Genomic DNA, 15,778 nt, shown 5'->3' on the forward strand with positions numbered 1-15,778 from the left:
AGAGTAGTTGAGCATTATTCCTCACAGGTCACTCTGAGTAAAGCTACTCACTCCTTGTTCTCATCGTTGCCGTTATCTGCGTCTGTGGCTGGCTTAGTTGGAGTTCTTCGATGCTAGACTTTGCCATGTCTGAAGCGAGATTATCAGTGGCATCGTCATGCTCATTCGTGGTCAGTGGGAGTGCCGCACCGGCCTCTGGTCGTTCTGGGCTTGTCGGAGGTGAATTTGTTGGCGAAGCTAGAGACGAATATGGATTCTTGCTGATATAAAAGGGACTGAGTTCAGCCGAGTCTTCATCGCCTGGCTCAGTGACTTCTGCAGCTTTTACCTCTGCTTCTGCAAGTGTTAGCTGGACTGCGCATCACATCTGCGGACGTGCTTACCTTGCTGGTCATCGTCCATATCGTCCTGAGCATCATCGACATCGCCAGAGTTCTCGTCATCGCAAGTCATGGTCTCATCTTCGGTCGTCAAAATGTCTGCTTGCTGAGCATGATTCACCCATTGGCCAGATTCATCCTTCTTCATGCTTTTTACAACAGTGATTGCTGTCTCCAAGCGACCGAGATTGTCAAAGAATTCCTCTGGTAGAATGGGGACCTCTGCCATCTTTGAATCAGCAGGCACCATCCTGGTCTGTTCCTCGGTCGAAGTGTCGCCTTGCTGATGGTCCTGGCTAGCATCGTTGTTGGGAATGATGCGATCTTTGGCTACATCAAGCATCTGCTTCAATTGTGCTAGGGTAGCCTTGCGGTCTTTTCCGTTCCAATGCAAGGTATTCGCAAGAGCCGGGATGGAGTCAGGACTGATAACGGCAGGCCAGTAGACGCGATCGTATTCTGTGAGGATAGTTATCGGATCCTGCAGCTCAGCGAGGGCTGAGTAGAGGTCTTGGGTGAAGAAGCTGTGCAATTCTCGGATGTTGTCCCTGACACCACGGGGTACACCAGCGGGAAGCTTTCGAAGGAGTTCAAGACCTCTCGAAACATCTGCGACAATGGTTAACTTCTCATGTGAGATGTCATCGACTCGTGGATATTCTGCTGATATGTCGACTTCGGTACCGTTCAGCTGATGCCACTCAGAGAATGCTTGAAGAAGATGGCTTTTGATGTTCTGCAGTTTCTCAATGTTTTCTTGCAGCTTAGCATGATCGCAGTCTAGGTACAGATTGATATCATCTGATTCAGACATGGTTGCATATGATGACAGGAGTGGCACTTCTAGTAAGCAGCTCTGCACATTTATTCTGAGGCTCCTTATGGAGGGCTTTTCGATTTATACAAAGAAAGCTTTGCCATGGTCGCAGGGACATTTGCAAGAGCAAACTCCTTGAGTTCATGGAGTCAAGCAACAAAAGCCAAGCATTGATCATAGACTGTACTTTAGCAAGCATCTGTCGCTCAGTACCGCAATCAGTATGTATAACAAAGGTCGGATAGGATGGTCCATGGTGCTAATCACGATCGCAAGCATTGAGGAGGACCTGCCATGTTGAATTCCGGCCTGATACTCACGACAGCGCCTTCAACAAATTGTTGTATAGATAGTTGCACTGATAGACCCACCGACAGGACGTGTCATCTGCCGACGTTGAACAAATCACGCTGGCTGATCATATTGACGAAAGTATCCAGGGCCACATCCATAGAGCCTGACAACGAGCTGACAGCATCGTTTCGCACAACTTATCACTTTGTTTCGTGCTTTCGTCGCTTGTGCAACGCTCGACCACATGCCGACACAAGCACAACGTAGTCTCATAAATTGACAGTGAGCTTCAAGCATGGAAAAGTGCGTGAGTGATGTTCACGATCACCGTATGGATAATCACGTGAGCAACCCATACTATCACTGCAACCAATATCCTGCCGTAGCAAGACGTCAGTTAGGCGTGATTCGCCGAACCACTCACTGCAACCCCCATTGTACTGGTGAAGCACAGTCATCTGGTCCATAGCGCACGAAGCGGCCTGTCTACTCGAAAACCTGCATATGAACACCCCAAACGAATGTCTGGCGGCCAGCATTGTCTGACTTACGACTCAGCGCTTGCGCCTGCGTCGCTCCCCACTCTACAATGCGCGCGCCGGATCCGACAGTAGACTCGAGAATAGCGACCAGCGTATGATCGTGTAGCCAATTGATCCCTTCGAGGAGTGCAGCTAGCGCCGAAAATCTCAGTCTGAGCATATGGCAGTCATGTCGAAACCAACAGGAACAGCGACCAAGACGAAGAAGCCGAGTGTCACGATACAGACAAATGCGACAGGCAAAGCGGGCCCTCACTCTTCCTCACCTTCGAGTGCAGCCAAGAGGTTACCGGGTTCTGCGCAAACACAGGCGACACCGACCGCAAATGGGCCGAACACAAATGGCGTCGCCCGCCCGAATCGCAGATTACAACGACTTTCGACTCGCATCAATACCTCGGATACTGTCAACACGGAGAAGAAGGCAACTTGCGCCCCAGAGCCTTATGTGTCTACCGAGAGACACATCCTCACCAAGTACAAGAACAGACCACCCTCCCTCATCGTCCATTTATACCCCACCTACTTCCGCTTCGACCAGCAAGAAGGCAGTTTCGCATACCACTCCGAGATGCGCATCTTCATTGAGCATCTCAGGAAGAAGACCATACCACATGACATGCTGGAAGAGTTTCGGAAAGACAATGTGAGGTTCTACGATGGATGGCTGATTGTCAGGGTCGTGGACCACAAGTCTATTGCGGCAGATGCAACCAGCTCGAATGGTGCTGGGGAAGATGAGAAGCCTTTCTCAATCCACAACTACAACCACTTCATCACTCCTTCCCCATGTGCGCCATACCCTAGCCGAGAACAATTGAACCAGTCCCCGCCTGTCAAGATGGAGCGATCCACATCGACGGAGAAGGAGAATGTTGCACCAGAACAGAGTGATGCGCCAGCAAAATCGGCAAAATCACAGCCTAGAGTACTCTACGTAGCTCTTCGCCCGACTCATCTTTCCAAACACGTTGACCTGATGCTAGACTGTACTGCTCCTGATCCAAAAGCCAGGAAGCCACAAAAGCCTGTGCAGCCACCCACACCGGTCGGCACAGTACCGCCGACCCCTAGTGCCGAGCGACCGCCTCCGCTGAAGAAACAGAAGTTGAGGATCGACCCAAAGGATCATCTGGAATATGAAGCAAAAGTTGTAAACGCCACTGCTCCGCCGCTATACCTCGAGCCTGCTAAAGATGTGGAAGACGTGGACCGAATAATCACCATGTTGGCAGACCCTCTCTGTCAAGAAGCACCTCCATCGCCTCGAAGCAGGAAGAGAACTGTTGCTGAACTCGCTGCTGAGGACAGACATGCCAAAGAACAGGAACGATTCATGCTTGTTATGGATGCTCGAGGCTCAGGAGCTACTACCACTAATGCTGGTGGTGTTGATCCTCAGGCTGGTAATGTCGCGTTCCAGCCGCGATTTGAGAGATTCAACGCGCTTGATAATATCAAACGTGAGCTCAACGAGAAGAAGCAGCGCGATAATGAGAAACGAGTTCAAGAAGACGAGATGCGACGAAGCCAACAGCAACAACGTCACGAGGAAGAGCAGAAGAGACAGGCAAACCAGGCGGCCATCACTCAGCGCAAAGAGCAGGCCATTCTGCGTCAGCAACAGCAGCAGCAGCAGCACAACCAGATGCAGATGCAACAACAGCGGCAGAACCAAGAAGCAATCGCTGCGCAGCAGAATGCTCAGAATGCTCAGAATGCTCAAAGAAGGAACGCTGCGCAGCAACAACCGAATGGAATCCCACCTCAGATGCAAAATCAAATAATGCAGCAGGCCTCGTCTCCTATTGTCCGGCAGGGCACACCTCACGCTGCTTCCTCACCTGCTGCGGCTAACGGTCGACCGATGGCACGCAATGGTTCCCAGGCAGGTGGGGCGGCATCTCCGCCCAGACCTGCCTCCTCTTTGCAGCATGCTCACCCCGCGGCCGCAGGCATGATGCGCCAGTCCAGCAACCAAGGTGCACCGAGCAGAAATGGTACACCACAAATACCTCATAGCACTCCTGGTATGCACAATGCTACACCAATTATGCGACAGAATACTCCCGCTCATACAATGACCCAAGCAAGTCCTATGGTATCTATGGCTATGCCAACTCCTCAAATGGGACAAGCACAAATGCAACAACAGATGCCGAATGGTATGCATCCTAATGTGACACCACAACAGATGGCAGCGATGCAACAGAGAAGACAGCAAATTCAGCAAGCGCAGATGAATGGTCAGCAGATGAATCCGCAGATGGCTCAGCATATGGCCCAGCAGCGAGCACAAGCTCAGCAAGCCGCCCTCCAAAGACAACAGTCCGAAGCCGCACAAGGCACCCCTCAGCCACAGCATATGTCGCCGGTCCCGCAGCAGCAGCAGAATTACAATGCTCAAGTTCGTCGCGCCATGATGGCTCAGATGCCCAACCAAGGCTCGCCTGCGCCAAACCAAATGTCACCACAGCAGATGCAGCAGATGCAACAACAGATACAAATGCAAACTCAGCACGCCATGCAGCAAGGTCAACAGCCACAGCAACCTAATGGTCAACCTCAACAGCGTCCTTCCCAAGCCCACATCATGCTCAATCAGATCACGATGCAATATTTTAAGCAAATGATGACACAAGAATCGCAGAAATACGGAGGCAACCCTAATATGATACCTGCGCCGCTTAAGCAGCAGCTTCAAGTTAATGCTCAAAAGCAAGCAATGCAGACGATGAGGCAAAGAACTATGATGCAAAATCAGCAGATGCAGAACGGCATGATGCAGGGACAGAATAACCAGATGGCTAATCCGAACATGCAAAACATGCAAGTGGGCAATAACATGAATGGGAACATGGCGTCCATGCATCAGCAGAATGCGCAGGCTAGACAAATGCAGCAGATGCAAATGCAGCAGGCTCAACAACAGATGCATATGCAGCAGATGCAGCAGATGATGGGTCAAGGGCAGCAGGGGCAACGATAGCCTCGAGATGACCCTGTGATCCTGGACGATGAAGACGTGCAGCAAGAACCGGAGCTTGTTTCGGACATCCAGAATGCTATGGGATCCACTTTGAGCCGTGAAGAGGAAACCAGTATCGAGTACATCGATTCTGAGCCAAGTTCTCGAGAGGAACAGGTCACGGAGGATAACGATGAGATGAATGCACCTCCCGACGGTACTTTGTCGTTGCCTGCACAAACACCGGTTGTTGTCCCAGCACCTGAGGATATGCCTTCTCCAGATACAAGCTGTCACTACACATATAGTGAGTTGACTGCGATGGCGTTGCTGCGTGCACCTGGCCGTTGTCTCGACGCAGGCGGAATTTGTGATTGGATAGAGCAACATTTCCCGCACTATGCCGTGGTATCCAGGAAAACTATGTCCATGGCCGTGCGTCGAGCTTTGAGAGGGGAGCCCAACATGGTTGTGGCTGAGATACGCAAAAGCTCGTCTACAAACAGGAAAGCTGTCTGGTGGACATTCAACGTTGGTTGTGAGCTTCATTACTTCTTGAAGGAGATGCGCAGCCAATAAGCCACAAGGCAATCTCAAGAATGTCACCTATTAGAATTTCGATTTCACGAATCACGAAAAATGGCTCATATCACGCTTGGGTAATGCACGGGTGGGAGGTTATTTGTATTCTATTGATACCAAGGATTAGTATGAGACGAATTGTATGATACTCGGCGCAAGATGATAGTATAGTTGTTCAATGTACTCGATGTTCCTTCACTTGGTTTTGCTTGAAGAGAGTGCTTGATACTCTGTACCATTCTTGAGCTCCAGCATGATATGATGACTAAGCACCACAAGTGCGACTTTACGCTCCAACCCACGGCGACTCTTTCCTTAATCCACTATCACCAGTGGTCACAAGGCGGGTGGCCTTCGAGCTACCTCCTTGTCATACGTATGCATTCAGACCAAAGTACACTCTTGCACACCGCTGACTTGAATATAGTGAGTCACTCACAGGAAGATGTGCTTTTATCCGATCCCTCATCATCTCACGTTCATCCACGATTTTATCCGCGAACAAATACACTACTGTCCCATACTATCCTACAAATACCAAATACACAGCACGCAATGACTGCCATACCCGATTCCCAACCTACACTCTCAATCCGCCCCGCCACAGCCGCCGACATCCCCTCCATAAAATCCATGATCCACGCCGCCTACTCAAAGTACATCCCACGCATCGGACGGCCCCCCGCACCCATGCTGACAGACTACGACGCTCTCCTCGCTGATGCAACACAGCAGCTCTACGTCCTTCGTGCCAGTCCAGACAATGCAAGTGCAATCCTCGGCTCGATCCAACTGAGCACCGAAGCCGATACCACCATGAGCGCAGCTGCGCTTAAGATCAACAGTCTGGTCGTTGACCCTTCAGCCCAGGGACGCGGATATGGCAGGTTCCTCATGGAGTTTGCGGAGGGTGTAGCAAGGAGTCAAGGGTGTAATGCGATGACATTGTTTACGAATGTGATGATGTGGGAGAATGTGGCGTTGTATGTGAAGTTGGGGTTTGTTGAGACTGGGAGACGGGTGGAGGATGGGTATGAGAGGGTTTATTTTCGGAGGGAGTTGGGATGAGGTGGTGGTGAGTGAAGTCGATGTGGTGGGTGTGATGTGAGATAACGAGCTGCACAAGGAGATAGCAGTTTTCTATGGTTCACCATTCGCAGTCCGGCACGAAACCGTTAATCGTGCAATGACGAAGGCACTAAGTTGCAAGAGGAGAAAGCGCGATCTGTCCTGGACAGATGCCAAATGTCTGTCGGCCTTGGCTTACTTGTACCGCGTGGTACGCACTTCTGTCCTCGAATATCAGCATCTATATATCACAGTACAGTGTGACAGACGCGAGTCGGTCGACTTGAAGGATGAGTTGGACTGCACGGGTGAGCCGAAGAGTCAACTTATCTTCACCAGAGCTCGCATCGGTCTCCCTTCAAGGCGCCATCTAGGCTGATACTCGCTCGATTTTGACTGTCCAAGGTATCACGCCACATCAGACCAGCCGCCTTCCCACCTTGCGAAGCCGTGAAACAGGCCGATCGACATGCAGAGCTCCGTTGTGCGATATCGATCGCAGCTTGAATCTCCGGAGCACTCTCTCCGATATGCGTCGTAGTATGTGTCCTCGGCCATTTAATCTGCCCAGACTTGTGCTTGCAAGCAGCCACCTTGCTTGTCCAGAAGGTGATAGAGTCATGTATATCACAGCTGCATGTTCCTGTCATGTCGGCTCCTGCCAAGACCTGGCTCAAACCCCAAAGGCCAAGCAAATCCTCGTGCACAATCTCCCCCTTCATACAAGGTGACAATGATCGAGGCCGCAGACACATCTCAAACGAACGTTATCCGCGCTCAACAACACACTGAGTATGGCAAGTCTCCTCGGCTCTTCGAAGAGTTGCTTGCCTCTGATTGGTTGTTTTGGGTGAAAAATGCCATCCGAACCCAACATGAAACGCGTGCCAATACCTGCAGGCATCTCTCGATCTCGCTTATCAAGACGAAACTTGATCGACGAGGTATGTTCCGAGGTACCTTAAGTCGATCCTCCGGACACATACGCGCATCTCTGATGGCTGCAGAACAGACTTTGATGTTCTGTAACAGACTGGTCGTGTTCCCTGGTGAGTAAAGCAGATTACTAGGACCTTCCATGAACTGCTCAGACGGCCGCACTGTCCATGCTGGATCGAACACTGCCTACGCCCTGGATCTCGCTTGACCATACTGTGCGTGGTCATGGCTGCTGGTCTTCGAAGGAGGAGCTTGAAGGTATATATGTCGAGACAGACCTCAGGTAACCAATCTTCTCTCCCATCATCATCAGCAACTCACTTTCATTCATTTCTCTTCTTTACTTGGCTGGTCCAAGACCCTCAGCATCCTTGTTAAAAGCACATTCGTTCCCTCGACCATTCAATTTACTCAACAGCCAACATGAAGCTTCTCGCCGCCTCAGCCTTTCTGGCCTTGAACGCCGGCGTTCTCGCCATCCCAGCTGGTGAACTCGGCAAGCGTGACACTTGCACCATCTTCGGCTTCATCAAGTACCCGTGCGCCACAAACAGCGGGCCTTCAGCGACAGAATGTCCAGGTGTTGTGCCAACGGCTATTATTCCCACTGCAATCCCTAGCTCGCTCCTGCCTTCGGGGATTTCGGGGGTTTTCCCGCCCAGCGGCAGTTTTCCTACAGGCACGGGCGCCAGCCCCACTTCTGCCATTGCAACAGATCTGCCGACTAGCGTCCCGGACGTCTCTATCGGCCTACCAACAGCTACCCCAAGCCTCGTCCCGAGCGATGTCGACACCGCCATTGCTGCTCCGACCGGCGGCGCCAGCACGGGCGGCCGAACCCGCTACACCTCCGGCTCCTCAGCCAACGACGTCGCCTCTAACACAGGCTGCACCCCTCTAACCGTCATCTTCGCCCGCGGCACCGGCGAACCAGGCAACGTCGGCATCATCTCCGCACCTCCCATGTTCAAAGCTCTGATCCAGAACCTCGGTCCCGAAAGTCTCACCCTCCAGGGCGTCGACTACCCCGCCAGCGCCGCCGGGAACATCAACTGTGGATCTGGTGGTGGCAGTCAGATGGCCACGCTTGCACGCACGATCAAGGGGAGGTGTCCTGATACGAAGCTTGTGCTCAGTGGATACTCGCAGGGTGCGTGTGTGGTGCACAACGCGGTTGGAGCAGGTGGATTCAGCGCGAGTGATGTCGATGCTGCTGTGCTCTTTGGTGACCCCTTCCGAGGTGCCGCTGTGGGGAGTGCGCCGGTATTGAACCTCTGTGCTAGTGGTGACACGGTTTGTGGTGGGAGGGTCAGTGGTGGTGCTAGTGGCAGTGGTCATCTGTCATATGGTGGGGATGCGCAGACTGCGGCGAAGTTCATCCAGCAGAGTGTTGGGTTGTAGATGGTGGAAATGAGTCGACTGATTGGTTAGACAGGGGCTGGGGTTGTGGTGGCTGGAGCAGAGCTGTTTTCGCTGATGTACCAGGCCATCAGGGACTGAGGGGTTTACCTTTTCATACATTCCTTGAGAGTAGCATTCATTCATGATTTGATGACAAGAACTTTTCACACCTGTCTGCCCTGATCTCCTTGGTTGAAGAAATGAGCTTTGCTACGCACAAGCGCGGAGAATCGATACGTTCTTAGAGTCTGGGCTTCAGCAGCATGTCTGCGACTTGGTCGCTCGTGAAGATGTTCTGCGCGATGCATGTCAGGTCGAAGTATATCGAGGTGGAAGTGCGAGATGAGGAAGAGAAGGACGTGATCACAGAAGCTAGTGGGCGAAGCTTCCCAGCTACCGTGCAAACGCAGCTGCCACACTTTGTGGCGTTTCCACGAAGGATCTGAGTTCTTGAGCCACAGCTACGCCTCCAAAATTGCTTGTCCAAAGCTTGAGTTAGAGAGTACATGTTCTGTTTGCCGGAACAGCCCTTCCACTTTCCACTACTGCGTTCCTGAACACAGTCAAAACCTGCCACGTTTTCTGTGTCACTGAACTACGGCTTCTTCAGCTTTACTTTGTAGCATTATGGAGGACCGTGCTTGGGACCTGCTACACTGCCTGGGTGTCACGAAGATTGCTTCGTCAGGACACGCGTCCAGCCAATCTGGCGAATTTTGGCTACGTCAGATGCGTGCCATGTTCCAAGTTTCGTCTAAAATTTACCTGAACTTCGTGCAGCCTGAACACGTTTCGAGCTCTAGCTCGTCCGCTAAGATGCTCCTTGTTGTCTTAAGCAAACAAGCTCTTTAGGGTTTGCAAGGATGAGTGAAGATCGTCGTAGTGATTCGATGGTCGGGTGATAGAAAAGTGAACCATCTTGCAAACAAGTCTGGTCGCTAATAACAGGTAATATCACCTTGCAGGCACGATCTTTCTGGACTGCGTCGTGCCTGTTCTTCATCTACACGTCTCTGCCTCTTCGTTCTGCACTGCCTTTGCTCATCCATCCACATTCTTCAATCATCCTTGGAGGGTAGCAAAGATGAACTTCCTACGCAAAGGTCGACGGTCAGGAACGGACCCTGCGCATGACACTTCCGCAGGACCAATAACTACAACAGAGAAGCACCACAAGCGCGAGAAGACAAGTCGGCCTCTCTTCGATATGCATTCAGGCAACTTCAATCGCAGACCGAGCTTCGGGCAATGGTACGTCTTGTCCTATCTCACCCGAAAACAATACTGACTCCAACGGCAGGCTCAAGTTCCACTGGCTCGATATCTTGACCATGGCAGCAATGGGCGCAGTAGGACTGGGTGTCTACAATGCCGATCCAGCTCCTTCACGATCTTTCCCGATTACCTTTCGAGATGGCGAGATCGTGTATCCAGAATTCGCCTACCCTCTTCGAAACGAGATCGTTCCCATCTGGGCGGCTGCATTACTGGCTTCTCTTATTCCAATCGCCGTTTTTCTGCTCATGCAGATTCGGGTCCGGTCATTCTGGGATGTCAATAATGCCATTGTTGGCCTGCTGTACTCTTTGATCACGGCAGCTGTCTTCCAGGTCTTCATCAAATGGCTGATCGGCGGCCTGCGACCGCATTTCCTCGCTGTCTGCGCACCTGATCTCAATCGTGTTGCAGCACAAGGTGGACAGGGCTTTAATTACATTATGTTCCAACGAGATATCTGCACTGGAGACAGAAATCAGATCAACGACTCATTGGAGTCCATGCCATCGGGTCACAGCACAGCCGCTTGGGCTGGATTCCTTTACTTGTACTTCTACCTCAATGCCAAGCTCAAGGTGTGGTCCAACTACCACCCAGCCATGTGGAAATTGCTCGCAACCTACGCACCAGTCCTCGGCGCCTTCCTCATCACCGGTGCCCTGACCATCGACGAGTTCCACAACTGGTATGACTGTCTTGCGGGTGCGATCATTGGTAGCGTGATGGCTATTTCGGCCTATCGAATGGTATACGCCTCAGTCTGGGACTTCAGATTCAACCACATTCCTCTCACAAGACACACTCCGTTCTCCTATGGCGCAGGCGCAGCAGGCGCAGGTGGCTTTGAGACTGCGGTTTTCACAAGAAAGGCTGGCTGGGGATACGAGGAAGCATATGGTGGTGCGCCATTCGATGCTGCTTATAATCTGCGAGGCGCTCAGACAGGCTTCAACAATGCTGTGCACACGGTCCAAAGCATGGGTCACAATGGCCATGAAGGTGGGATAGGGCGAAGACTGTCCCGTCGGGATCAGCATGGTGGTCTTGGAGGAGTGATGGGGCAGGGACATCGGGATGGAGATGTCGAGCACAATGCTGCTATGTCGCACGAGGCTGGTGGTATGGCAGATCCTGGTCAGAACAGATACAGAATCCACTCCCGGAGCTTGGAGAGGAAGGCGTTGAACCGCCAGAGTGGTGGTCTATGAATGATGTTTGATGACAAGCAACTGGACCAGGCACGTCAGCTGTCGCAAGCTGGCTCTGCAACATGACCGAGCTATTAGCAGCCGCCATAGCTAGCTGATCGAGCTCAATAATTATCTCCTTCAAATTTGACAAATCTCTCTCTTTGATCTTCACGATTGCATGTTCATGCCTAGTCCGAAGCTCTTGCCATGTGTATACGCCTAGCTCTTTCCCTGAACCATGCGTTGCCTCGAGGCAGGTGCGACCTTGCCCGTTTCTTCTTGGACACCAATCTCGATATCACTTTGGCGCGATGGGCAAAGCGTAGTTAGTGGTGGCGCTTATTGTGCTTTCCCTTCTCTGGACACTCACGCGAAGGCTGTCTGTGTCGTTTGTTGTTGACATGAAACGCGTACCGCAGCCAAGAAAAGCTTGATTATCAACATGGCGATGGAGATCTTCTCTGGGGCACAAACGAAGTCCCTATGACGAAACCTCTCTGTCCAACATTCCTCCCACCTCTATCAACCTCAAGTCTTCCAAAGCAATCTTCAAAAGCTCAAGCAGAGGTCTGAAATCTTTGCACGTTACTCGAGACTTACAGCAGGCCATCAGAACTGCGGTCTACTTTCCCAGACATTTTGGCTTCGGCCCTCCACATTTCAAGTCCCTTACCAGCTTCACCCCGCAGCCAATAAGAGGGGATCACAACACTACCACAACTCATCCAAAGACGCTAGAATGGCTATTTCCGCAACCCAATTCACGCTCCTCTGCGTGGTTTGTATCATCCTTCTTGCACGACCTGCTCAGGCTTTTGGCGCAGGTAACATTGGCTCAACCTCCAAGGTCGAAGGTGAAAATTGGCGTCATGGCGACCTCGAAGACACTCTCCTCACGCTTATGGCCTCGAGAGCCATGAGCGGGAAGAAGTTCAGCAAGCTTGATGTGAAGAGAGTAAGTCGTTCTCAGACAAGATCAGAACGACACTAACCATCGACAGGTCTACTTCGGTAACTGGCTTCGAGACTACTCCCAAGCTGTTGATGTGGGCACTGTCAAATATGTCAGCGCCGAAGCTATTCGTGTCGTCCTCTGGATTCTTGGCTTCATGTCCTTTGGCTACGGTACCAAGGAATTCGAAGTGACCACTGAACGACTTGGATGTTATCGTCCAGAAGAGCACATTGACAACCCCAAAGACTACGCCGAGAACGAAGATGCTCGCCAATACGATCGTCGACTTCGAGGACCCGTTGATGAAAGAACAGAACTAGCTATCGACCCTGTGACAGGCCTCAAGGCATACATCGCCTCGGAGAACTTGGGCATTGATACATCTGCAGGTCTTGTTCGAAAACTCTTTGGCCGTTCTATTGAACTCGGACGTCGCTATGGTCGTAACAAGAACAAAGCAGACCTCTACGAAGCTCTCAGACTTCTCGGTACTGGATGCCATTGTCTTGAAGACTTCTCGGCCCATTCCAACTACACTGAACTAGCCCTTATCGAACTCGGTGAGAGAGATGTCTTTCCTCATGTTGGCCGAAACTGCCAAGTGCGTCTTAGAGGGGCGCGCTCGGCAGTGTATCCAATCGTCACCGGGACCTTTGGCGGGTAAGAAGAAGTCATAAAAGTGTTTTCATCCACTTTACTAACGAGATCCAGGGTAGATTTCCTTCACTCTGTCTGCGGAGAACTGGATGACAAAGCCACCCAATCCGAGATTCAGGAGCTCGAGGGCACCCTCCAACAGGCACAAAACCAAGGCGAGAACACCAGCGTGCTGCAAGACCTCCTCAAAAAGATTCCTGACGGCGTCTTCGGTGGCAAAGATGAGGCGGGTAAGGCTGATGAGCTCAAAACAAATGCAACTCAACACCAGATGGGCAACACTCAGATTAGTCCACGTGAACCGGAAGAGTGGCTCCAATACGTCAACGATGTTCAGCAGCAAATTTACCCTATTATCGAATGGCATGACGAAGTTATGCAAGGTATCACAGAGACGATTGAGAAAATCCCTATCTTGCCAGACCTGATAGAGCAAGTTCAAGAGCAAGTCAACATATTCGTCTTCAGCCTCCTTGCACCATTCGTCCTACCGATTGTCTCCGCCATCAAGAACGAGCTTAACACAGGCTCAAATGCCATCATTCAGTCATCCGTCGAGGCGCAGCACATCGTCTTTAGAGATGACGATTGTTCTGATCCAACTCACTCCATGCTCTCGAAGGATCATTTCAGCAATGTCCTCAATGAGCCTGCCGGCAAGGTTGCTGGTCAAGTCCTCAAGTGGGTTGTTCCGCAACTCATTGCTGCGTGGGATGACGACGACATCGACATCGACAGAACTCTAAACCGAATCATCCGCGGTGTCTTCCACCACCCAGCTCTTCGCAACCAGGGAGAGGATGGCGCTGCTGATGGTCGGAACCTCATGTTCTCCGTGGTTGAGAGGTGGTGGGAAGAGAAATCCGAGCGGGAGAAAGACAGCCTTCGAGACCAGCTCTCTCGAGATGGAGTTGAGGAGAGTCGAAACCACAAGCCTGGTGTCAAAGATCACGGTCATGGCTCTGCCAAGAAACTCGGCATGCCAAACGTCTACACTTCCGCTCACCCTGGAGCTCCAGGTGGATTTGGTGCTCCCTCCGGCATGTCTCCTGACATTGCCAATCAGGCAACTCATCAGATCAGCCAGACTGTTGGAGAAGCTGTGGGTGGTGGCGTAGTCGGCTCACTCGTTGGCGGCCTTGCTGGTGCTGTTGGGACTGGAGTTCTATCTAGTCTGAACAACAATGACAAGGACAACGATGACGACAATACCCAGTCTTACAACTACGGTAATAACGGGCGCCGAACACAGAACACATCCACGTATGGAGGTCGACCTGGTTCTGGTAACTACGGACAGAGTCAACATTCTCGTACAGAGGACAGATATGGTAGCCAGAATGAGCAGTACTCGGGCTACAACCAGTCTTCGAGTGGTGGGTATTCCTCAGAGTCTAGAAGATACGAGTCCAATACTAGCAGCTCATACCAGACTCCTTCCTACCAGTCTTCAGGCTTTGGTGGTGGGAGACGCAACGACGACGAGGAGCGCACATCTGGGTACGGTCAGCAGTCGTACGGTCGAGGTCACGATAATGACGAGCCGCGATCTTACGGCAGGCGCGACCAAGATGATGAGCCACGTTCGTACGGTCGAAGAACGGATGATGAGGACACTCAAAGAACCACTTATGGCCACCAATACAACAACGAGAACGAGAGGAGCAACTATGGCGAGTCCAGACGAGAAGAATCTGGTTATGGGAGTAGCTCAGCCTATGGCCAACAGCAAGAGAGCTACGGCTCGTCCAGGAATTACGGTGAAGGCAACCGTGGCGATGGGTATCGATCTTCAGGCTTTGGTGGTGGCGGCCGAAGAGGGAGTAACGAGCAAGAAAGTTATGGCTCAAGCGGCTATTCTGGGAGACAAGGTTCTGAGAGACGAGGCGGCGATGAGTATGAATCTTCGGGCTTTGGTGGTGGCCGACGACGAGGGAGTAACGAGCAAGAAAGTTATGGCTCAAGCGGCTATTCTGGGAGACAAGGTTCTGAGAGACGAGGCGGCGATGAGTACGAATCTTCAGGTTATGGAAATGCCCGACGACGAGGCAGTAACGAGCAAGAGATGCCCGGCGGGTTTGCGGAAGATGAAGACAACCAACGAGGTTACAGTAGAAGACGAGATGACGAGGATGAGGGCAGTTATGGGGGAGGCAGGTCCGGTGGATATGGCTATTGATGTAGCTATCTTGCCGAAAAACGCGCATGAAGGGCAGGCTGAGAGCAACAAAGCGAGTACATGAGCTGAGTACCTGGTTGTTGAACACCATCTCAACGTATTGTGCTTGACTGGCATTGAGCGAGAGTGTTGTCAGGCAATAAACGAGTATCAAAAGCCACGACCATATGAGCGACTTCATGAAGGAATGACACAACCATAATAACAGCCAATGTCTTATCTTTCGAAATTCTGCGTATACTGAGATACTTCTCTTCACATTTGTCTTCGGTTATTGAAATATTAGATTTCGTCTTGGACCATTGCAGAGCGCCACAATGCCGCAGTGACGGCCATATTCGGTCCTCAACAAGCAAAAGCACGCACATCGGCTCCAACACCACCGGATCTCGTTCCAAACCACGATGAGGCTTAGATCTTGAGCTGCAACTGTGCTACAGTATATGCGGGCTCAGCCTAGGTTTGGCCTCTTCCCAGATAGTGCCGCGGCGAGTGAGGTCGAATATCGAGAACCTAAAGAATAACCGC

The 15,778-nt window shown here is 51.6% G+C and overlaps 6 protein-coding genes across 6 annotated transcripts; 5 read left to right on the plus strand and 1 right to left on the minus strand.

Annotated features, from left to right (window-relative positions):
* Positions 1–43: 43 nt before the first annotated feature.
* Positions 44–1,194, minus strand: PMZ80_002709 (uncharacterized protein; the record flags this gene model as incomplete). Its single annotated transcript, XM_064871141.1, has 2 exons — positions 44–336; positions 384–1,194. The coding sequence occupies 2 exons, from the start codon at positions 1,192–1,194 to the stop codon at positions 44–46; spliced, it is 1,104 nt and encodes a 367-aa protein (XP_064733594.1).
* Positions 1,195–2,202: 1,008 nt separating this feature from the next.
* On the plus strand, positions 2,203–5,022 carry PMZ80_002710 (uncharacterized protein; the record flags this gene model as incomplete). Its single annotated transcript, XM_064871142.1, has 1 exon — positions 2,203–5,022. One exon carries the CDS (start codon positions 2,203–2,205, stop codon positions 5,020–5,022), a length of 2,820 nt encoding a protein of 939 aa, XP_064733595.1.
* Positions 5,023–6,138: 1,116 nt separating this feature from the next.
* On the plus strand, positions 6,139–6,651 carry PMZ80_002711 (uncharacterized protein; the record flags this gene model as incomplete). The annotated part of the gene is made up of 1 exon (XM_064871143.1): positions 6,139–6,651. One exon carries the CDS (start codon positions 6,139–6,141, stop codon positions 6,649–6,651), a length of 513 nt encoding a protein of 170 aa, XP_064733596.1.
* A 1,362-nt stretch (positions 6,652–8,013) lies between these two features.
* PMZ80_002712 (uncharacterized protein) lies at positions 8,014–8,991 on the plus strand (the record flags this gene model as incomplete). Its single annotated transcript, XM_064871144.1, has 1 exon — positions 8,014–8,991. The coding sequence occupies one exon, from the start codon at positions 8,014–8,016 to the stop codon at positions 8,989–8,991; it is 978 nt and encodes a 325-aa protein (XP_064733597.1).
* A 1,084-nt stretch (positions 8,992–10,075) lies between these two features.
* Positions 10,076–11,477, plus strand: PMZ80_002713 (uncharacterized protein; the record flags this gene model as incomplete). Its single annotated transcript, XM_064871145.1, has 2 exons — positions 10,076–10,242; positions 10,292–11,477. 2 exons carry the CDS (start codon positions 10,076–10,078, stop codon positions 11,475–11,477), a joined length of 1,353 nt encoding a protein of 450 aa, XP_064733598.1.
* A 721-nt stretch (positions 11,478–12,198) lies between these two features.
* PMZ80_002714 (uncharacterized protein) lies at positions 12,199–15,250 on the plus strand (the record flags this gene model as incomplete). Its single annotated transcript, XM_064871146.1, has 3 exons — positions 12,199–12,414; positions 12,461–13,074; positions 13,126–15,250. 3 exons carry the CDS (start codon positions 12,199–12,201, stop codon positions 15,248–15,250), a joined length of 2,955 nt encoding a protein of 984 aa, XP_064733599.1.
* Between the last annotated feature and the right edge of the window lie 528 nt (positions 15,251–15,778).

The sequence above is a fragment of the Knufia obscura genome (genome assembly GCF_036327395.1).
Source record: "Knufia obscura strain CCFEE 5817 isolate CBS 148926 chromosome Unknown scaffold_2, whole genome shotgun sequence".
In the NCBI taxonomy this organism is placed as follows: Eukaryota; Fungi; Ascomycota; class Eurotiomycetes; order Chaetothyriales; family Trichomeriaceae; genus Knufia; species Knufia obscura.